Raw genomic sequence first — 23044 nt, forward strand, 5'->3', positions numbered from 1 at the left:
CACCAGCAGCTCCCAGCTCGGCCTGCAAACCCAGCTTGGTTGCGGCACTCTCCTCGGCTGCTCGGCTGCTCCCCTCTGCCCTGAGCCTGGGGTTGGCATGCTGAGCCGTGGCATGGCCTTCACAAGCTGAGAGTGGTCTCACCATCTTTAGAGGGAAATAAACTAAATTTAAATATGCTAGAGACAGCATGTGACTCCCAAAGTCTGCAGTAGTGACAGGATGCCTTGTACAGAAAAAGTTTGAGGCTTACAGGATCCTTTCTCCTTCAGATGTCAGAATAATCCACTTAAAACCCACATCGTGCCATGTTCCTGCTTCAGTGGCTTTGACTCAGGACAAAGTCCAACTCTACCAGGCCCAGGTTCCCTAACGACCTGTCCTCACCACCTGCTCCACAGGGCTCCTCAAACACATCAGCCTCAGGGCCTGGGAGCCCTGAGTCCCCTCTCCCTGCCCCACAGGCCTACCGAGGGGCCCATGGACGTTTTGCTTCCTCGCCTCCAAGAAGGGCGTGGCTGTGGCACCTGCTGTCGGTCCTGCTGTGTAGAAACGAAGGGCTAGCCACGGCCTGGAGCCTCCGGCCTGTGGTGCTCGAACAGTTGGCAAAGGCAGTCCATCCTGTGTCCACCTGACGTCCACCTGGTGTCCATTCTGGTGTCCACCTGACTCTGAAGTGACCACACCCCTCTGCCCAGGTCAGACTGCACCCCTGTGAAGGTAGTGACCCTGGAGCCCTGTGGGATCTTCCACTCCTGCCACAGTGCCCAACACACAGGGACAGGAAAGGAAGAGAGGGAGGGGGGACGAGGAGACTGGCCTGGAAGCATCTGGGGGTGGTCGTGCGGCACAGCCTGTGAAGCTACTGCTACAGTTGCTCCGAGGACATTGCTTAGTGTGCCCCTCACCCATCCGAAGCCCCACAGGAAGTCCTCAGGGATAACCGCTGGCTCCTGCCCCACCCAGGTCTGCAGGTGGTCTTGTCTCTAGAAGGCTGAGGGCCACGCCCCTTGCTGTGTCCCCTTGCCACCGGGTGCCTGTTCCATGTCTTTATCCCTAGCTGGACCCAAATCCAGTGTACCTCTTCCTGATGATTCTGAACTAGTTTTATTATATGTACTGTAAGAATGACACGTTATTTGAATAAGAAGCTAATAAAAAGGCAACCTTGGGTAAATCATGTAAGCCAAGTCCCGTGAACCCGGCTGTAAGGCAGGGACCCCGCACCTTATCTACCACGGACACTGTCAGGATTAGATAATAAGACGAGAAGCACAGACAGGGCCTGGCACAGAGCAGGTACTAATAAATACTAGTTACTCTTTACTTTAAATCAGCCTGGGACTCTCTAACAAGGCAGCTAAACGGTATTTAGTATACAACAAGATCTTAAATGACCCAAAATAAATCCACAGACTGTTGACAGATCATAAAAGGTCTACATCCACCTGACAAGGCTGTTGCTTACGTGGACTTCTTTTGAACATTTATTAAAAAAGCAAAATGTATATTCATCTCAAATATAACAGTTAAAAATGGTAAAGCAATACAAACGACTCGTCACTAGCAGCATCCAGCTGTGGACTCCCTCCGGCCTGTTCTGCGCTGGGCGAGCCCGTCCTCCTGAGCTGCCCGCTGCCTCCTCTTCGCCTCACAGTGCAGGTAAGACCACATCTTATAAAATTAACAATTTAAGGTTAAATAAGCTTAAATAAGGGTGTTAAATACAAGACACGTCATCAGAGCTTCTGTACAAGATACGCGAACGTGGCGCTGCCCGCAGGACTCCTGGGCTCACAGCACAGTGCAGCTTGGCGTGAGCCGATCTCTCGCTTCAGCAAGGCAACTATACAACGTGAGCTAAGAGTTAGCGACTAGGAACACTCGGCGAGCCACTGACAAGGCATAGGTATCTTTTTAAAAATATCAGAACACTGTTAATATTCAGGCACCATTTGTTCCTGCAAATAAATAAGTCTCTAAAGTAACTGCGTTCGAACTAGTCGGACCGCCAGGGCTTCCCCAGGGAGGTCCCAGCTATGTACTAAGCCTCCCTCTTTATTGCTATGATAATGTGGCTGTGGAAATAAAGCTACTGTACATCCAAAAAAATAGAGCACCTTTACCATCAGAGCGAACGTCTGACTGCGCGCCTCCGCGTCTACTTTACAACTCAGGCCGACCGCGCTGCCTGGCATCCTACTACCGCCGGCACTGGAAACGGAGCCCACACCCGCCCCCAAAGTGAGCCGGGTGAGCCAGAGGGGGGTCTCCGGGATGCGGCACGCCCCTCTGCACACACTGCCCCGCTGTGGCTGCCGGAGGAGCCGGGCCGTCCCGCTGGGTGATGGCACTGCAGGGGATGGATCCGCATGCGCTGCGCCTGGCGGTAGCACACTCAGGAACCATGCTGGCGGGGCAGGGCGGTGGGCGGCACCGCGAGGCGCTGCTAGGACTTCTTGTCCACGGTGCTGAAGAACCACTCGGTGAACCTGCGCAGCTGGGCGGCGGCCGTCTGCGACTCCTCCTGCAGGCGCAGGTTGTCCTCCCGCAGGTGCTCCACCTCCGCCTGCAGCACCGCCTTGTCCCGCTTCTCCTGCGCGGCAGGGACAGCCAGTCAGGCCCCGCCCCGCGCCCCTCCCCACCCTCACTTCCTGACTTCTGGGGGACCCGCTGGTGAGCGGCCGCTGCCCTCCGCTCGCCCCATGGTGCTCCCGCTCCCGAGCGCCCCACAGCTGCCACCCTGGGGTGTTCTTAACCAGGGTTCTGCTACCCTCCACCAGGAGGGGCAGATGGCCGCGGGCGGCTGGGAGGGAAGCACGACATGGCCGAGCCTCCCAAGCAGCCTCCTGCCAACACAGGACGGAGCCCACATGCTCGCAGTGACCAAGACGTGGGCCCTTCCTTCCCTCACATGCTATCTGGCTACACTCTACGTCCACACTGACCTTTAAAAATGTGCCACTCGGAACTGCGCAAGGTCAGCGCTGGCCCCTGGAGCCCCCAGCACCGTGGAGATGGGAAGCGAGTTCCAGTCCTCCAGGCCTGGGGGACCCGGGCCCCAGAGAGGTCCTCAGCACTCACTGCTGGGGTTGCCACTGATCCACCAGGCACCCTGTGGGGCTGTGCTGGGCACTGGGCGGGCCGGTCAGGGCTGTTCCTGCCCTTGGTGTGCCTGGTCCTGCCCTCAGGCCCTCCCATTCCTGTCAGGCTCTCCTCTGTGCTGAAGGTCCCTGGTCCCCAAGGAGCCTGAGTGGCTTTCCTTAAGCTGCTGGGAGCCTGCTCTCCTCAGCCAGCCCCATTCAGCTCAGAATGCCCTCTGCCCCTCAGTTGCCAGCTCCCCACTGTCCTCGGGAACCCTGAACGCACACTGTTGGGAAGGCCAGCCCTCCAGCTCTGCTGAGACTCCCACACCGCCCCTGTCCATCACCGCCCCGAATGACAGCACGTCTGCTCCTCAGCTTAGACTCTGGGTCCCCAGTTCAATTTCACCTCATTCACGCCCCAGGGTCCTTGTCTCTTTACCTTCCGAAGGTCAGTCTGCAGTTGTCGGAGAATTAATTCCAGCTGGTTGACTTTCCCGGTCAGTGTGGACGGAGAGCGCTCCCTAGCAAACGGGGTCTGATTAGAAGGACTCGGGGACGCGAGGGTGGTCACCTCTGGGAAAGCTTGCCCTCAAGACCATTTCCTGTGCTGGGAGCCCATCAGGGAGACAAGTAACGTCATGTCCTACTGAGAATGTCCTTGCACGGCTCTAAAAAAGGCTCACTCTGTCGTCACAAAGGTTGGGAAGAAAGCAAAAGACGGAGCATCTACAGACCAGCATGAAGCCCTGGGACCGCCACGCGGACTCTGTTCCCCAGCTTGCCTTTCTCTGTCACCAGCGTATCACGAAACTCAAGAGAATGGCGAGTGAAAGACCTCAGTTGATACAGAGGAGGAAGGACGTCCACTTCCCGGCTACACAGTCGTGAGCACAGGATGGTGATGGGGCATGGAGCCAGGTCTGGGGCAGGACCTGGAGGAACCTTGCCCTTGGCGGTCCACACGGCATGCAAGCCTGGCAGCTGGAAGGCTCTGGCGTCCCTGCCTGGTGCTGCCGTGATAACTGGGCAGCAGAGGTAGACCCTGAGGCCCCTGCTGCTCCCTTCTGCCACTGAGGCATGCCGCTGTGGGCTGGGGTGTCTGCCTTGACAGATGGACCCGCCTGCACCACCCAGTCCCTGCCTTGGATGTCCCGGGACTGGGGTGAGCCCGGTGCGACAGACGGGGGTCCACATACCCAGCTGAGTCCAAGAACTCCTTGCCGCTGCCTGGATCTGCGCACAAGGGCAGCTCCTGGGCCCCTTCCAAGTCCTGCCCGTGCTGCAGGCCCGTCAGGGTGCAGAAGGAGGCCACTCTCTGGTCTGGGTGGGGAGAAACAGAGTTAGGATCGGCTCCAGGACACTGGTGGTTTTTTTTTTTTTGCAGAGATGAATTTAGTACATAATGAAATCTGTTTCCCCCTTAAACTCAGTTATTTCCCTGCTTGAAATAAAACAAAGGGAAAACCCAGGCAAGCTGCCAGCAATGAAGGCATGGAGACCGGCTGTCCTGCGGGGCTGTGGGGCACACACGTCATAGCCGCAGGCACGGTGAGCAGACCCCGGGTTTGCCAGCGCCAATCTGCTTTCCTCCTTCCACACCCCAAGAAGCGCCCACGCTGCCAGCCGCGTGAGGCGGCGAGCTGGACGGTCCCAGCCCAGCAGCGGAGCGGGGCACAGCCTGGCGGCAAGCTCCCCCACCCGGGGACATTCCTGGGACAGGCCGGCCGAGGCCAGCTCCCCTGTGCACCCCAGCCCGAGTGAGGAGCCATGCAGACATGCAGACACACGAGACACGACAGGCTGCAGAGCACCAGGAGGCCAGGCGGCCACGGAGAGTCACCTAGAAAGGACGGGTGGTGACAGAGCAGCCCCAGTTCTTCATCTGAGTCAAGACCTGAAAGCAGATCCAAATTCTCCCATCAACAGGAAGGCCGCGGCACCGAGACGCGGGCCCTCCCAGCCTCCGGTGACAGCTGTGGCAAGTGCAGAGCGTATGTGCTCTTCACGCATGTGGAAGAGAGAGACCGGAGAAGTCGAGGGCCCAAGAGCACGCCGAGATCACGCAGGTCATGTCTTCACACGGTGGGAAGCAGGGCTCAGTGGACAACCGACACCCAGCACGCCACACACAGACCCAAAAGCGCAGGCGCGAACGCCTCACTCCACACACTTAGGAAGGGTGCGAGGGACTGGCAGAGCCACCCCCCCGAGCCCTGGCAGGAAGGGCAGGACCCTGGCCAGGCCGTCTCAGCCCTCCCCTAGCCCTTGCTCCAGCTTCCGAGCGGCACGGCCGGAGGGCTCTTTCGTGTGGCTGATTAAGGGGAGAAGCTGTGCTTAGGCAGGCCCTGGGCACCCTGCTCCCGGGCTGCTTGGGGAGCCCTGACGAGGCTCCTTGCCCATCTGGCTTGTAGAGGGTCATGCGCTTCCTGATAATCAAGAAGGACAGCCATGTGGAGGCTGCCAGAGGCACAGAAGGAAGCTAGGGCTGGGGGTGTGTACTGGTGGCCGGTGGCCCCAGGCCTGTGCACAGGGTCATGCTCAGCCCACTGGTGACCACCACTGGGGCTCTGCCGGGGGCCCTTGCTAATGCCCGCCACAGCCACCCAGATGTTCCTCAAGGAACCTTTCTGAAAGTCCCACAGGTTTTGTCTTCTATAACATAAACATTCTGCAGCTACACAGTCCCAAGACACCGACTGTGCGACCAATGTAGTGCCGAACATCAGGGTTTCTGTGTATAATGGATGGTAACAATCACCAACAGTGCAGTGTGGGCACTGCCCAGGTCTGCCCGTGGTCCCAGGTGCATGGCAGAAGGGGCGGAGCCTGGGAGCCCCGGCTGCGGGGCAGCTCCGGGGCTGGGTGGGAGGTCCTGACTGCCGTGGTGTCCAACACAGCTCTGTCTGCAAGGGACCCAGCGAGAGCACATGTCGCGCTCAATGTCATGGGCTGTTTTCACTCCGTGGGGAATTTCACTACCAACCAAAAGAAAGGCCCAAAATGGTTGAAGAATCAATTTCCTGTTTTTCTAAGAGTTCTGTTGACTCTGTCCTCGTGTATGCGACCGAGGGATCACCTAGCAAGCTCCCATCCTCCTAATATGCCTCTCATGGCCATGGCTACACACCTGGATGCCAAGGCCCCCACTTGTGTCAACTGTGTCAACTTTAACTGATAAAATACCCCAAGACAGGACTGGCTCCTGGCAGCCATTCAGACATTCCTCAGGAGGAAGGAGACCTGCAGTCAGGAGGCAGGCCGCTGGGGCAGTGGGCGTGAGCAGGTCTGCGCCCAAGCTCCCTGTAAGCGGCCAGTCCACCTGAGGGCTCCCAGGGGATGCTTCTGTGATGGTCAACACTCAGTAATCTAGCGACTACCCACCTGGAACCAAATGGCACAGAGGGAACTAGGAAGACAGGCTCCGGAGCACGGCCTCGAGGGCAGCGTCTCTCCCGTTCCTGAGCCAAGGGGACGTGAGCATGGCTCACAGGAAAAACAGGCCACCCTTGAAACAATTCAAACCCTGCCCCAGTGACACTGTAAGACTGTTCAGCACGTTCACTAAGCAAGACAGGGACACGCCACGGCTGTCCTGCTGAGCTTGGGCTGAGGCGAGACGGCTGAGCCCACTCGGGCTTCTGCAGGGCTGAGGGTGGACGCCTGCGAGGGTGGGCTGTGCAGGGGTGTGACCAGCAGGACCCGGGACGTCCCCAGCTGGAGCTTTGCTGGAGGTGGGGCCTGCTGGAGGAAGCAGGTCCTGGGGCGTGCTCTGCAGGGGGACACTGGGACACTGGCCCTGCCTCTCTGCCTCCAGGCCTCCAAGAGGGGAGCAGCTCTGTTCCACCACTGCTCCTGCCATGATGTCCTCTCACCACAGGCCCCAAAGCAGTGGGTCCAGCCGACCAAGTCCTGAAGCGTCTCAAGCCATGAGCTGGGCGAAGGCTTTCCTCCTCTTACGTCGTCTGCCTCAGGCTTTCTGACGGCAGCGAATGGCCAAACACCAGAGGTTAAGAAAGGCCACTCCCTGAGCAAAGCCTTTCTAGCGATCTCTGCAAACCAGAGGCAGCTGCGGCTTTGCAGCTGCCCTGAAGGAATCAGACCCTGGCTCTGAGGCCCGTGCTCGCCGGGGTGCAGGACGCAGCACAGTGTGCACTGGGCTTCCAGCATGGGGTGCTCTGGGTCAGTCTGTGGCCACGCGCTGGCCAGCACTGGGACCTGCCTCCGAGGAGCACAGAGGCAGCCCTCCCATCCACCGGGAGCAGCGATCATCTCGGCCGCAACAGCGTGACTTGGCTCGAACCCACAGCTCGATTCCCTCAGGCCAAGGCCACTCTGCAGCCACTATTTTCTGTCCTTTCCTCTGTGCCTGTCAGCACGAGGAGCCGCCCAGCGTGTCACTGTCCCACGCTGGCGGACACACATGCACCTCGGACACGGCAGACTTGAGGACGCTATGGCTTCGAGCTGGACTCTGGAACTGGAGAAGTTCTCGTCACACTGCCGTTGAGCTAGGAGAGCAGGGCGCACCGGGCACACATCGCAGACTGGCTTCGGGGGCGTGCTCCGTGTCTTACTCCTGCTGCCATGCCTGGAGCACGAGAGGGCCGCTCCCAGTCCCTTTGGGGAGAAGGTGGTGCTTGCAGCCGTGGACAATGTGGAGCGGAGGAGCACGGGTCTGCTCGGCTGGGGGCGTGGAGTCCAGACTCCACCGTCCGCCTGTCACTTTACCCTGTAAGGCTGCTCCTGATCGAATCTATGCCACAACTGCTCCAAGTCCCACCCGTGCCTCCCGATGTCTTGATAGGCGAGAGCTGCTTTAAATCCCAGGGTTTCTAGACTCCACTCTCCTCCCTGCTTCCTCTTCTGAGAGCCTATTTTCCAGAGGCCCTGTCCGTTTCAAGCCTGAGGGGGGCGGAGACTATTGCGGACACCCGCCTTGGCACAGGGTGGGGTGGCACCCCACAAGCCTGTCTGAAGCTAAACAGACTCTAAGCTGAAAATATATTTAACATGGCTAGCCCAACACTGTGGCTTAGTAACACACACGGCAGAGTGCTGGACCCTGCTCAGATCACAGGGCTGATGGGGCTGCAGTTGGCCGCCCCTGCCCAGCATCAGGGGCTCCTTCTGCATCAAAATCCCAATATGGCTTCTGTGAAGTACGTAGTGCTTTTGTATCATAGGAACATTATACTGTAAGAGGAGCGAGCCTGGCTGTCTATACTGTGCATGCTACCAGTTGGAGCCGTCTACACTGTGCGCATTGAGAGTCAGGCTGTCCACGCTGTGCGTGCCGCGGTCCGTACAAAGGCTATGCTGTGTGCTGCACTCGGGGCTGGAGGACCTCACTGCACTAGATCAGCACATCCTACTTCGGGGTTTTGACTGCAAAGGGCAGCTCGCCCACCCGACGAAGGCAGCGCGCACATGAAAAGCGAGCCTGCGCCGTGGCCAGCCAGGTTCCCAGCTTCCCGCGGGGCCTGGGAGGACCGGGCCAGCCTGACAGCACGAGCGTGCAGCACTGATCACCTGCGAGCCACTTTCCCCGACACGGGCTTTCTGGGTGGGACCTGGTTGTCTGTTCACCTCTGCCACATAGCATTTCTCTACACTGCTCTGAAGAATTTCCTACCAGCCACTTCTTGGGAGCGAGACTCCTGGTGGAAGGTGGTACGATCTCCTGGCTGAGCGAGGCTGTCCTGGCCTTCGCGGGGCACCCTTCCGTCTCCCAGAGCCGGCGAGACGTTCGTCACCCTCGCGCCCCTCACGTGCACAGGCTGAAGGCCACTTGTGTCCCTTGGGTCCCACGCGTGGGCTGCTGGGGTGTATTCTTTGCTAAGCCCCCGTGTGCTGTCCCGGTCACACGGTCACGAGCCTGACAGAGTGCCCAGCACTTCCCCTTCTAGATCTTCCCCTGAAGGTTTGTAAAAGGTCCAAATATGAAATACTTTTATTGGACACGTTACATTTCATATGTTCTCCCATTATTCCACAATTAAAGCATTACTTTGCTTCCAAATTCTATTTATTTATTTTTATTGTTTCTAAAATCAACTTTTCTAGTTCCTCAATCCAAAGGGCATACTTAACTCCCTTTCTCATTTAATTATTGAAATGTATTCAGATTTCTCTGCATTTTTCTTTAAAAGGACTTATTCTATTTTTGAATCATTGTAACAGTTTTAATTATTATTTATAATAGAATTTTTGGTTGAACATTGTTCCTCTATTTTCTGAGTAGATGCAATTAAGTTCTTTAACGTATCTTCAGACAGCTGAATTGAAATTGTTCTAATCTACAAATTAATTTGAAAAGGACAGTCATTTTTACTGCACTGCTGATCCATTCCTGTCCTTACTTATATCAAGATTTTTTCTTGGATTTACCTCACTGTGATTCTAGTGGCTTACTTTCCAAAGAACACCTGATTCCACCTTTCTGACTGCGACTGTCACAGCGGGAGACCTGGCACACTGTGCCAAGTCATCCCTCCTGCCTAACACACCACCCTTCGCAGGAGAGTGGAGCCCGTGCCCACCGGGGCTCCAGCTGACCTTGAGACTCGCTGACCACATAATGTGGTGGACATGCCATCCCGGGACCTCCAATGGCAGGCCTTGGCACTCATAGGGCACCTCTGTGGATTCCCTGTGCAGAGCATGATCACCCCCTGGGGACGGGGTCCTGGCCAGAGCCCCGAGTTCCACACTGCAGGCAAGTGGAGTCCCTGGGACACGCAGGTCCCCGCTGGGCTCCACCATCTGGAACAGAAGAGCCCCCAGCGGAGCCTTGACTAACCCGCAGCACGGGAGGTAACTGAGCTGGGGTGAGCTGAACATGTCGGGGGCTGCTGTGTAGAAACAGGTCACTGAAAAAATCAGCAACCCTTTGAAATGACGCCTAGCTAGTTACGAAATGATCTCTAAAAATTGCCGAATGTCAATGATTCCAGTAAAAAATTAAAGGACATGGTTCCAAAGGCACCCGGCTCTTTCTGGACTCAGGGCTGTGCTTGTAAACACTTCCAAGTGGTAACATAGAGCTATTTGGAAAAAAAAACTGACATTCTTGGTTCAGTTTTGGAGGTATCTTTTTTCTGTTGTTTTGTTTTTGTACTGGGAATTTAACCTAGGGTCACTTTGCTACTGAGTCACATCCCCAGCTCATTTTTTATTTTGGGACAGGGTCTAAGTTGCTGAGGATGGCCTCAGATTTGTGGTCCTCCTGCCTCAGCCACCTGAGTGGCCAAGATTGCAGGTGTGTCTCACTGTGTTGGCTGGAGGCACCGTTTCAATCTTTTATTAGAAACTTCAATCTTTCATTCACACTTTTATTAGAAATAGGTCCTAATCTGTTAGATATACTTTTTTTGGAAACCGATATGATTACTTTTAATTACTTTACCTACTGTAACTTATTGAAGTTTTTCTTTTATTAGATCAGCTAAACTCTTGCTAGAAACAATGCATTATCTTTTCAATTTACTACTGAATTTCATTTAAGCTTTCTTCCATCAATATTACAGACGATTGTCTAATGGCTCACTGTGTGTGTGTGTGTTTAATCAGAAAAGAATCCTATTATGTAAGAAGGCGGCTTTTAAATTTCAAGAAAAATTTATACAAGGGCGCTATTATTCTCTGAAACTGAAAACAATTAACTGTACACTCACTAGTTTCAAGTGGCATTTGGGACATGGGAATTTCCAGATGACATTTGCAATGTTGGCCTTTGACTATTTCTTATGTCCCCCCAAGAATAAGTAACCAGTTAGCTCATTAACTGGATTCATTCCTCGGTAGTGCCTGCCACTCCTTAGTGAGGCCTTTCAATCTCTCCTCCAAGACCACCCGGGCAGGGAGCACGCACGGAGACCACAGAGGAAAGGTGCCGCGCGGGGCCAGCGAGGTGGTGTGCGGGCAGGGGCTCAGGGCTGCGCTGGGATGGAGACGAAAAGCCTCCGTGGGGTCAGGTGGAGCCCTGTGCCCAGGTCACCGTGATGGGTGGCAAGGGTGCTGTGAGCTGAGGGGTGCTCTGAACTGGCATTGCTAGACACACTTGCAACCGTCTGGTCAACTCCTAGTATCGTCCATCTGCACGCCAAGCTGCCCAGGTGACCCAGCTCTTGAGCAAGGGCAGGGTCCTGTCCTGACCAGGTCAGGGCTCTGGGTGGCCAAGTATGCCTTCTGGAGGGGACTGCAAGGCCCCGAAGGACCATGAGGGCTGCAAAGGCCCGACCAGGGAGAGGCCCCTCCTGTGGGCACACCAGCCACCACCCAGCCTGGGGTCTGAGGAGCCTGCTTGGGGAGGCGGCAGGGACATGCATCTTCTTTCTAATTTTGCTCATCTGTACTCTTTATTTTTTGGGTCAAATCTGCTAATGGCTTATCAACATTCAAGGAAAAATTGATTACTGATTTTATTATAAAATGCACTGAAATTTCACTTGCCAGGTTTTCTCTTAGACTTATTTCATTTTCTTTCTTTCCTATAGGGGTTTTATTTTAGCTTTTTTGTGGAATCTTTCTGAAGAATAGTTCAGTTAGCCAATTTCCACATTTTCTTCTTAAATGTTCCTGCTAGACCACATTTTCTTTAGGAATGACTCTGGCTGAAGTCCAGAGATTTAATAGGTAGCATCTTTTTCGTCATTGCTCACACACAAAAAATGCTTCTATTGTATTCCTTGGTTCTTCCCAGCACAATCACGACTAGAGATTCAAGGATTCTGAAGGTTAGAGCTTCTTGCTGTGTTGCTTCTATTTTTCTGGTTTAACTGTCTTCATAGCCCCATGGCAAGTGATGGCCTGAGGGGCTTCCTGAACGCTGTGTGTACATCGCTGGTGACTCATCCATGGTCATACGGCCTGCGTTGTGCTCCTCATTCCAACAGCTTAAGCCTGTTGAGGCAAATGTCGTGGCTTGCACCTGCAGCGTCTCAAAGCTCAGAGTGAGGTGATGTAAGGACGGTCAGAGGCGAGACGACCAGACCATGAGAGCCACAGCCCCGTCAGGACGCGCTGGGGATTGGATTAACTGAGCAGTAGGAAGGGTGTGGCTGGAGGAAGCAGGCCCCTGGGGTGTGCCCTTGACGTGCTCTGTCCCTCTGCTTCCTGGCCGCCACCTCTCGAGCTGCTCTTTTTCCACCACACCTTTCACATGATGTCACCTCAGACTCAGAGCTAGAGCCAGCTGACCATGGACGGAACCTCTGAAACCGTGAGCCTGAAGAAGTGCTTCCTCCTCAAGTTGTTCTTGTCGGGCCTTTGATCACAGCGACAAAAGAGCTGCCTGAAACGGGAAGCCATACTGGGCAGGTTAATTTGTGTCTGCCCTATTGTTGAACAGGATGTAAATCAGCGTCCTTAAATTCGTGTGCCCGATGTCGACTTCAGCTCTTAACAGAAGTGAACAGATGACACGCCAAGCCGAGTAGGTCACGGGTGAGAAGCCCCGGGCGGAGTGAGGCTCTGGGTTCTGCGAAGGTCATGGGTCTCACTCTGAAGGCCTATTTCCAAAAGCACTGGCTACACTCGCACCAAAATACAGGCTGGGGGTCTGAACCCCAAGAGGCCCTTGAGCTGCCTCGAGAGCCCCACGGTGAGCGAGCCTGCGTGCAGCACGTCTCAGGCCGTTTCCACGGAGCACGGTCCGGGGGTGGGGCTCCAGAGCCTGCTCCGTGCGGTCAGGACCTGGACAAGGGCCTCAGCTTCTGCTCCCAGATGGGACGAGGCTGCTGGGTCAGATGAGGCCTCTTGAGAGGGCTGAGCTCACGAGAGGCAAGGCCACTGGTGCCCTCCTGAGACAAATCCCACTTGTTCCCTGAACCAGGCCACAGGTACAACGGAGAGGGATGAGGGGCAGAACCGGACAGATGGCAGCTGCGCCGAGTCCTGACCCCGGGCCGCTGGCTCTGCATCACATACAGGCCAGAGGCGCCAGGAGCAGGTGTCTTCCCTGGGGCCACCACCAGAAGCTGGGCAGGTATCCCCCAGGCACAGGCAGCAGGGTTGTGCGAAGGGACCCAGCTCTAGGGCAGGAAGCTGAGGCCCACACGGAGGCTCACCTGCTGGGCGAGCGGATCACGATACATCCACGTTTGTACCGAGTCCCTCAGGGGTCCAGCCTGCCAAACCCGCATGTGGCCTCCCGAGGACCCCACCTCGCCTCACCTCACCACACCTCAGGGAAAGACCTGGTATGCATCCTGTGTGAGCACCACCGCCTCTCAGACAAGGACACAGGGCCAAGAGAAAGCTGGCCTGCCCCCAGGCCCCCGCTGCTGTCTGCTCTGGGGTCAGGTCTTGGGTCCTGTGCCCAGGGCTCACTCCACGAGGTGCTGCGGTTTTAGGAAGCTCCCCCGAGCCCAAGCCTCCTCACAGACGGTGACGTAGCAACACCTGACCCAGGTGACTGAACACAGACTCTGCCCCATGCTGCCAAGAGGTCCTGCAGGAAAGTGCTCCGTGGGGCAGGTGGGAGGCCCTGAGGCTGGAGTGTTTACCTTCAAACGCCCGGGCTGCGTCCACCAGGTGGGACCAAGCTAACCCAGTGGCTGTGTCTGGGAGGGGCATCAGGCCAGGATCTGCACACTTGGACTTATCCGATAAGGACCCGTCGGAGAACCAGAACTCATCTAAAAAGAAACAAAACCAGAGCGTCGGTCAGTCACAGCACAGCACTGCTGTCTCTGGTCAGTCACGGCTATGGCCACCCCTCCCTAAGAGGCACGGCTGCCACGTGGAACATGGTGCTTCCTGTGAAGAGCTGGCCCTAGGCTGCCGTCACCCAAAAGGCTGGAGAAATGGTGGTCAAAAGCAGCAGTCCAGGAGACCACCCCGGGCAGCGGACCGCCATGTCCCAGCCATCTCCTGAGCACACGGAGTCTGGCTGACTGAGGACAAACCCTCTCCCTCCCGATGTTTACGGGTTTACTGAAGAACAAAGTTGTCTGAGCCGAGAACCAGAAATTCGAGATGCCCAACAGACCAGTCTGTTAAGAAGTGCATCGAGTCCCGCTTTGCTCTAATTCGCCATCAGGGGGCACTACTTCGCAGGTCGCAGCAGTGTGGGTAGGCTCGGCCAGAAGGGCCCAGGCCTGTGCAGCGCCAGGGCTCCCTGGATCTTTCCCCTTTAAACCGCCCTCCTGGTCCTCGGCGTCTCGCCAGACAGCACCCACGTTGAGGACCAGTTATGCACCTCCGGGTACGTTCGGGAAGGACACTCCAACGAGCCTTTCCTGAACCCGCCAGAGCGCTGCATGCAGCTGCCTGTGGACACCTCTGACTAACAAGACCACTCAAAATGATAACCACCTGGCTGGCTGAGCCTGCAATTAAGTAAAGGACACAATTAACCTGGTGCGCCTGTGATTCCTGTGCCCACATCCTTCTGGGAACCTGTGAGATGCCTGCAATCAAACCAAGACAGGGTCTGCCCTTGAAGGGCACCAACGACCTGTCACTCTCCTGACCAGTGCTGTCCTAGCAGAGCTCGTGCTGCGGCGAGACCCCCGACCACGTCCTGTCGAGCCATGGTGCTTGGTGCACACACACCACCTGTTTTCTTCCAGACCCTGTTCCAAGGAGAACCCAGTGAGGGGTCTCTGTGTAAATCCCCCTCCTCGTCCCAGAAAGAACAGCAACTCTGCACGTTCGAGGTGAAGTGCTGGGTCCAGGCCAAGGGGCAGGCCAGCAGCCAGGCTGGAGTGGGGGCTGGCGGGGAGGCAGAGGCTGGCGGGCCCTTGACTTTAGGGTCCTCCCCAGAGCAGAGCTGAGGAGCTCAGAGACCTTTGCTACAGGGCAAACCACCCTTTCTGCTCTCAAGGACGTGTGGGCTCTGCTCCAAGCAGGGTTCTGCACCAAGTGCAAGGAGTCCTCCGAGCCAGTGGTGGCAGCCACTCCTGCGGGCGAGTTCTCAGGACGTGCTGAGGGTACAGAGGCAGGCAGGCTGGCAGGCCCTGACTTTGGGCCCTCCCATCCTCCCCACCAGAGGGGCACGTCCCAGGACGAACGGCTCAGAACGCCGCTCAGGTGTGCCCACAGCACGTGTCCCTGCCCTGTGAGGAAGCCACCCTTCACTCCAGCTCCAGGCACTTCCAAAGGCGGACAGCAACCCAGAGCCATCTGCAAGTGCCTCCTGCCCCTCACCGCAGTACCCTTCCCCACTCTACCACAGCCAGGTGGAGAGACAGAGAGCACAGGAAGGCGAAGAACAGGGGCAGTGGCCACCGCCAACTCAGAAGGGGCTGAGAGGCACCGACCCGCACACTCCCTGCCTTGGGCTGAGCAACTGCAGGTGTTTCTATTCCGAGGCACCAAGGTTCTAGGACACGTGACCCTTTGGCTGAAGCTGGTCCCGAGAGGCTAATGTCCAGAAGGGGTGGGAGGGTGGACCTCACTCTGCCAGGTCCTGGCCTCTGCTTCCTGCCCCGGCACGACGCACATGCAGACACCACCACTAAGTGGCATGGGTGACCACAGGGCCTGAGATGGCCTCGGTGCACCCTCCACAGTCCACGGCCAGCCGGCGGCCCCACTCCTCCACTCTCACAGAGGACCAGGAGCAGAGGAGGGGCCTGCCTGCTGCCCTGCTCTGCAGCGTGCTCTGGGGACCTGCCTGCAGAACGGGCCGGCGACGCTGTGGAGTGCAAGCCTCCTCCTCTCGGGGGTTTGTCTGGAGTGCAGCCCTCTCTATGGTCTGCCTGTGATGTCCTCAGTGACCATTCCGCCTGCTGGGTGGGTGTGACGGGGTCAGCAAGCGGCGACTTGGGCTGCAAAGGCAGGCAAGAGATGGCGAAGAAACACACAGGACACAGCAGCGCCGAGCTCCTGCGGAAGGCGTGCCAGCATCAGGTGCCCCGGAGGGACAGGGGCCCTGCAGAGCCTCAACTAGAATGCCTCCTGGGCAGAAGAGCCCAGAGCCAGCGGCAGTCCCCGCCACAGGCCTCCTGGAGAGCTGGAGGAGTGGCTCCCGAGTTCCCAGCTGGGCTTCTCACCCCACACCTGAGATCATGGTGACCATATAAACGACAAGTCAGGGGAGTTACCATCCCTCTGCCTGCAACGTGAGCTGGCAGCGGCCTTCACGCCCACGCACAGATGTGTGGCCTCACGGCCGATGGTATCTGGACACCACGCGTGAGGTGGCCACTGTGTCTGGACCCATATCACAGTCGAGGGCAGGAGCAGTGAGACGCAGGCTTGGCCTCGAGAAGCCCAGCCCACTGCTGCGGTCTGATGGGATGGGTCAGGGCAGCGTCCCGGGAGCGGAAGCCACGGCCTGCGCGGCCTCCTGCACCTGGGGTACCGAGGAGGCCCCCTTGCCACAGGTACCACGCCTGTTCCTTCACACCCAGCTCTCGAGCCTCAGGTTAGCTCGGAGGCAGGTGCTGCTCCTCTGACTGATACGGGAACAAGGTGACTGCGGGTCCCGGTGGCGCCAGCACCACTTCACACTTGGGGCGCTTCCTGGGGGCTGGCAGGGCTGCAGTGCAGGCGGGAGGTCACTGCCGGGAGGCCTCCTGGGCTGCCAGAGGAGAGGGGGCTCAGCGCTGCTGCTCTGCAGGAGGCTAGAAGTGGGTCCAGGTCCCACTGCCTGGGCAGCCCGCCCTTTGCCTGGGATGCTGATCTTGTGGCTTCCTGTTTGTTCAGGAGATCATGGTAGGCATCCTACCCAGCCGACTTCACTGACCGCCATTTCCTGGTGGTCAGACACCTGAGGTTTCACCACTACCCTCCAGAAACCAGTCGACAGTGGTCACAGGTGCTGCAGGCCAGGCTGAGAGCGTGTGCAAGCAGGGCGCCTCCTGCACCAGCACTGCCACGCTGCGTGGGGTCCTGTTGGCGGCCCCTCCCCCGGCCTAAAACTGGCAAGTACCCGCCGGGCTTAGGGACCCGAGAGTACTAGTTCACTCATCCGAGACCCTGTGTGTGCGTAACTGGCCGCTGCGCCCAGGTGCTCACCGGCGTGCTTACCCGTCTCTTTTTAACCAGGCTCTGGGACCCCCCTGCAGAAGGCCCACCTGCGCCACAGCCACCCTTCTTAATGATCAGCTCAGGCGCTTCTCCCCAGGGGGGCAGAGCAGCAGAGACATGGAGCGCAAGTCACCATGTGACTTGATGCAAGTGTGGCACGCTAAGGTTTCAGCTCCCGTGCAAACAGGTAATTTTGCCTGACGTTTAAAAAAATCTCCATTCTGGAGCTTTTACATTTGAAAATCACTTGAAGGCAAAAGCATACATGATGTCAAAGACGCGCATTCAAAAACTGACCCCACCTGCATGGGTCACAGCCTGCAGGCCTGAGCTGGGCCTGTGGCGGGCGGCGCCTGCACGGCACTTACTTCTCAGGCTCCCCATGCTGGGTGCCAGGTGGGTCCGGGGTGGCAGCGTGCTGTGGTAGGGGGGCGTGGTGCTGAACAGGATGTCGTTGGGCAGCGCTTGGTCAAGGATGGAGCTGCGGGAACTGCCAAAGGAGGACCCCCTGCGATTGCTGCACACGCTCTCGTCAGAGAGGGTGCGGTACAGCGACCTCCTCGGAGACAGGTTCCCGTAGAATGAAAACTAGGGAAAAACAAGACGGGAGTGGACGTTAAAACCAAAGGTGAGGAGTACCTGACTCAACTTGGGCACTTCTCCAAGTTTCCCTGTTAGCCTGGAAAAGCTGAGCCAGGCAGGTGCCAAGGCAGGTGCACAGGCCCCTGTGTGGTCACTGGACAGTAGCCCTTTCTCCTGCATTCTATGAAATGTCATCATGGAGTCGATACACACAGCTTTATTGATTCTGGAATGTTAAACAGGAGCCCCACGACCTAAGCAGGCGAGAGCTCCTGGAAAAGCCAAGGCTGCCAGTCAGGAAGGAGCTAGGCAAAGCCACACTGGCACTGGCCTGACGGAGTGACCGCATTTTAATGGTAGCCAAGTTCTCTATCAGTGAACTCCAAGTTCCCATCTCATCTAAAAACAAAACAATCTGGATACTATGCCTCCTAAGCCACACAATCAGGCTAAGAAACATGCTCTTCGGTCAGTAAAGCCTACTGGCCTTCAGCTCTGCAGCGCACGACGCAGGGCCTCGGGAGAGGGCGTGTGGGGCATGAAGAGGGGGTCTTTCCCGCAGAACCTCGCGGTGCTGCAGACGTGCTTCCAGAAGCTCCAAGACCCCAGGACAGGCTCACCTTTCTTCTCCCCTCCTCCACCAAGGGGCTGTCAGGAAGCATCAGTTTCAGAAAACCCTCTTTGGACAGGACGTGTTGAGTTTCTGAAACTGCGTCTCCCACGGTCTGATGGTGACCTGCTGCGGACATGACGTCCACCTCGCTGTACATCCTGTCGACACAAACAACACAGAGTCAGCGGCAGCCACTGGTCAGGTGCTGGGCAGTGAGAAGGAAACGGGTGGCCAGGCTGGCCACGGCACCGTCCTCCGGGTCACTGTGGCCCCCGGTGCGCCCACTCTCGCGCTGCTTCTCACCCTGCTTCTCACCCTGCGTGAATCGACCCGATGCCAGACTTCTGAACAAGGCAGAAGCGAATCGGATCCCGAGACCAGCCAACCTTTCCCTTGCCGGAGCTGTCAGAACACAGGCTGAACAACTCGTCAGACCGAGCGTGTCTTTCTGAAGCAGAGAACAGAGCTCGCCAGGCCCACGGCCAACCCCGTGGCTCTGAGGCTGCAGAAGGCCACCTGGGGAGCCTGAGGGTTAACAGCGACAGCGATCACCTCGGTGTGTGCAAGCATGTTTTATTATGGAGAGCTTCACAGACTTATTTGGATAAATAAAGCAACTGTCTCCCTTGATTATCAGGCTATGAAAATACGTCTATATGGATAACAAAGACTGCCAAGCTGGATTACTGATTTTAGCTTTTCTGCAGGGAAAACTGGGGAATCGCTTTGGAAAGGTTTACTGTGAAAAGGCAATCCAGACAGCCGTAGAGTCCTAGGACACACAGTGGTCAGCAGGGTGTCCACTTGTGGACAGTCTTTGTCACTCAGCCTGAAAGGTAAGGCCTCAGGAGTTCACAGCCTGCAGCAGTGAGCTGTACAGCTGAGCTGCACACTGTGTGCCGAGATGCCTCTCATCCCAAAACTGAGGCCACCCCGCTGGCCTCATGTTATAGACCTCTGGGAAATCCTTAGAGTGACACACCACAGGCCCGCTCAGAACCGGTGGGGTCATCTACAGCTCCTGTGTTGCCCCTGCAGGCAGAAAGGCTACTACCCCTCCCAGCTGGACAGGCAACACTGGCCATGTGATCAGACAGGACTGAGCAGCTCCGCAAAACTCTAAAAGCATCACGAGGAGGGCAGGTTTGAAGGCATGACAGGCAGAGAACCCAAGACCCTGGCCGGCTTCCGCACACAGTCTCACAGGGAGAACCACACGTGACCTTACAAAGAGGCCTCTGATGCTGAGACCCAGGTTGCAAGGTGACAGGCGGAGAACCCAAGACCCTGGCTGGCTTCCACACACAGTCTCACAGGGAGAACCACACGTGACCTTACAAAGAGGCCTCTGATGCCGAGACCCAGGCTGCAAGGTGACAGGCGGAGAACCCAAGACGCTGGCCGGCTTCCGCACAGTCTCACAGGGAGAACCACATGTGACCTTACAAAGAGGCTTCTGATGCTGAGACCAGGCTGCAAGGTGCTCACTGCAGGCCCTGTGTACACGGAAGGAACCCAGGTTGCACGGCAGCTGCGTGGGTAGAGCGTACACCCACGACGGCAGTCATAGTGGGCTGTTTACATTTCTTCTGTTTATGACTGAAAATCACTAGCCTTCTCTGCTATGGTACTGATTTTTTAAGAATGTGTGTGACAATGTGTGTAAATAAGCTTCAAGGGTCTAGTCTGTGTCCATCCCTGGGGGACAGAGGTGGGCAGAACACACCCCTGAAGGGCTCAGGGCTGGGCAGGGGTTTGCACAGGCAAGTGCAGCAGGCAGGATGGCCAAGCAGGTGGGACTGGGCTGTGTGATGTGGAGAGAGCCCAGCCCAGGAGGCGTGGCCAGGTCCAGGATCTGGGGAGGGCGTTTAGGCAGAGGGCAGTGGGAATGGGGACAGGGAGGCCTCAGCAGGGATGCTTCGAAACACATTTATGTCACTAACAAAAATGAAAAGTGAGGGCTTGCTCTGCACATGCTTCTAACGAAGCAAGAGCTGATTTCAGAGCCACATGGAACCTCTAGGGAGCGTGAATGGATGTTCTAATTTGTGCACACAGGATACCACCATTCCGGAATTCTTGGGGGAACGTGCCGAGCGTGGCTGCCTCTTCCCACACACATCTCCCAGGACCTGGCCACAGTGCCCTGCAAAACTCCAACACTGTGAGCAACCGTGTGGCCGCCTTGCCTGGGAGACCCTCTGTGCTGCTGGACCTGAGAGGTGAGCTGCCAGGCTGGCCGGGAGCCCTGGCCCCAGCTTCTTGGGGCAGCATAAAGGCCTCTACAGTCCCCTCCCTCCAACACGCCTGAGAGCACGTGGGGGCTTCCACCTGCCCCCGTCTGGGCCACCAGAGTGCAGGATTGAGGGGCTGCGCAGGACGGGCGCCCTCTCGCGTGCACGTTGTTGCCCAGGGTGCCCGCCCTCTTCTGGATGCAGGGCTGCAGTGCCAGCGGGGGACACGCAGACCTGGCTCCTGGGTGGACTGCCCAGGGGTGCTGCTCTTATGCCCGAGTCTTCCAGGGAGCCCTTTGTAACAGGTGCTGCTGTGACGTCACCAAGATGTCTGCAGATGCTTCACAGAAGGTAACAGGGGCCTGGGATGAACGGCCCGAAGCACTCTGAAGCCTCGTGCGTGAAAATCCCTGCACGTTATTCTGACGCCTGCGTCCACCACACAAAGCCCACGTAACACTGCTTCCTGAGCAGCTCCTCCAGTCACTGACGTGACCTTGATTTTTAAGATTCCAGGTCGTTTCCGCCCGAGATGATGTCTCACTTCGAAGGCAATTGACGGTTCTATTTAAGATGTGGCATGTTTTTCTCCTCCTCCTTCCTGAAAGGGGGTCTTGCTAGGTTGTCCAGGTTGGTCTCACACTCCTGGGCTCCAGTGACCCTCAAGTCTCAGTGCCCGAGCGCCTGGGACTGCAGGCACAAGCCACCGTGCCTGGCTGGGGTCACTGGGTCAAGAGAGTGACGCTGGCTCACAGACCACACCGAGAGCCTCAGCCATCTCGTGACGCCCTCGCACGCTCAGTGTTTCTGGGGCTCTGTGAACACTCAGGGGTGAGCCAGCCCTGCTCTGCACCCTGCAAGGAGACCTCCTCACTCACCCACAGAGGCGCCAGCAGTTGGCTGGTTACAAACAGGTGGTCAGAACTTCTCTTTCCAGGTACACGCAGCTTCCCTCCCTCCCTGCCCCGCAAAACCTAACCCTGAAAAGGAAACGGGAAGTCCTGCTAGACTCTCCCGTGCTGCCACTCACACAGCAAGGACTCCAGCTGCCCTTGACCTTGGCAATGACAGACAACGCATGCCACCCCACGACTTTTCCACTGCAGGCAGCTTTGTGAATGTGAGCGTAAAGAAGAGTTGTTTTCTTTTCCATAAAAATTAAGAAAAATGAGGACTTTGAAAGAGAAATATAAATGCCAACATTTAAAGCATTTAAAAACACATTTCTAGATTATTATTTCCCCCATCTTCGAAAGGGCCAACACTGTCCAGAGAACGGCCAGCCACCTTACCGGGCACATTCTGTCACTTCAGGCTCCTCAGGTGGTGGACTGTCCTCTGACTTCTTCCAGCCAATGACATACTGGTTGACTGCCCCTTGCCTGTGGTAGGGCTTGGACACAGAGCCGGGAAGCTGTGGACCACTGCCGTGGGACACGATATAGACTTTGGAGGTATCCAGAGACCCGCTACTTTTGGAACAGTGAGCCGACGGGCTCCCCGAATGGTGGGAACCGCTGAGGAGAGAACAGGAGGCAGAGCCCATCAGACCCAGCGGCTGGGGCACGCACAGCCAGCAGGCCCAGCCTTCCCTGGGGTCCCTGTCCACAGCAGGTGGGCTCACAGGCAGGGCGGGCTTCCTCGCCACAGTCTCGCTGGAGAGCCTCCCCTGCAGAGGCCCCAGGAGCCCATGTGCAACCTGCGTGCACGCTGCCGGAAGGACTAGGAAGACAGGAAACACGGGCAGAGTGAGGAACGAGAGGAAGCTCAAGGGCACCCAGTCTCTAGTGTCCCGGGAGAGGCCGGTGCCATGCCCACCTGACAGGCAGCAGTGGGACACCCCACCAACAGCCGGCCAGGACCTGGAGGGGGTGGCCTGCCGTGCGTGGGAGCAGCAGTGTGCAGGCAGCGCACAGGCTCCGGCAGAACCATGCCCGTGTGCGCCATCAGCCCGAAAGAGTGCAGCTGGGGACAGGGGGGACACTGGGTGACCACGTCGCTGAGACTGGATACACTGTCTGTACCAATCAAGTTTCCCCTGACATGACCAAATTAGACACTTTGAAAATATGTAATGTTTCACATGACCCTGAGTCCTCTGTTTTCCATTTATTCTATACGACCTATTTTTCTAAGTTAGACTTGCTTAAAAATGTCTTTTATTCCTTTAGTAACATATGTTAAAGTTAATGCTAAGAACCAGGTCCACCTGCTCAGGACCAGCAGCAGACTCAGCTTGGGAGCAGCGACATCACGGTGACGTCTCCCTGTGGCCAGGAGCACCTGAGATCGCCGGCACTCCACTCTCCACACTCCACGCGTGCGTTCTTTCCAAATCTCCACCTTAGTGTTGTTCTGCCAACTTCCACCGTTTGCATTGAGGGCATGGTGACGGGGTAACGTGGCCCACAAAACAACCATGCGGGCTTTGCTGGGGTGTCCGGAGCAGCTCCCTGCGGTTCAGGTCATCTGCAAGGTCAGGGTCAGCCTGGCAGGAAGACTAGTGCCCTGCCCTCCAAGGAGGCGCACAGGAGAAAGCCCGAGTCCAGCTCAG

At 57.0% G+C, this 23044-nt stretch overlaps 1 protein-coding gene across 3 annotated transcripts in view; it reads right to left on the reverse strand.

The window, feature by feature from the left end:
• Window positions 1–1298: 1298 nt before the first annotated feature.
• Sipa1l2 (signal induced proliferation associated 1 like 2) overlaps window positions 1299–23044 on the reverse strand; it is a 123117-nt gene continuing 101371 nt past the window's right edge. Inside the window, exons 15-22 of one of the 3 annotated variants that reach the window (XM_047520241.1) lie at window positions 21783–22007; window positions 18264–18414; window positions 17430–17649; window positions 13590–13721; window positions 4925–4978; window positions 4281–4404; window positions 3524–3605; window positions 1299–2594 (exon numbers count right to left, since the gene is read on the reverse strand). In XM_047520241.1, coding sequence (XP_047376197.1) covers window positions 2448–2594; window positions 3524–3605; window positions 4281–4404; window positions 4925–4978; window positions 13590–13721; window positions 17430–17649; window positions 18264–18414; window positions 21783–22007 — 1135 coding nt within the window. In that variant the 3' untranslated portion in view covers window positions 1299–2447. The remainder of the gene's footprint in view (window positions 2595–3523; window positions 3606–4280; window positions 4405–4924; window positions 4979–13589; window positions 13722–17429; window positions 17650–18263; window positions 18415–21782; window positions 22008–23044) is intronic. The other 2 variants (XM_047520243.1, XM_047520242.1) reach the window with 2 other exon arrangements.

The sequence above is a fragment of the Sciurus carolinensis genome, chromosome 12, assembly GCF_902686445.1.
Source record: "Sciurus carolinensis chromosome 12, mSciCar1.2, whole genome shotgun sequence".
NCBI lineage: Eukaryota > Metazoa > Chordata > Mammalia > Rodentia > Sciuridae > Sciurus > Sciurus carolinensis.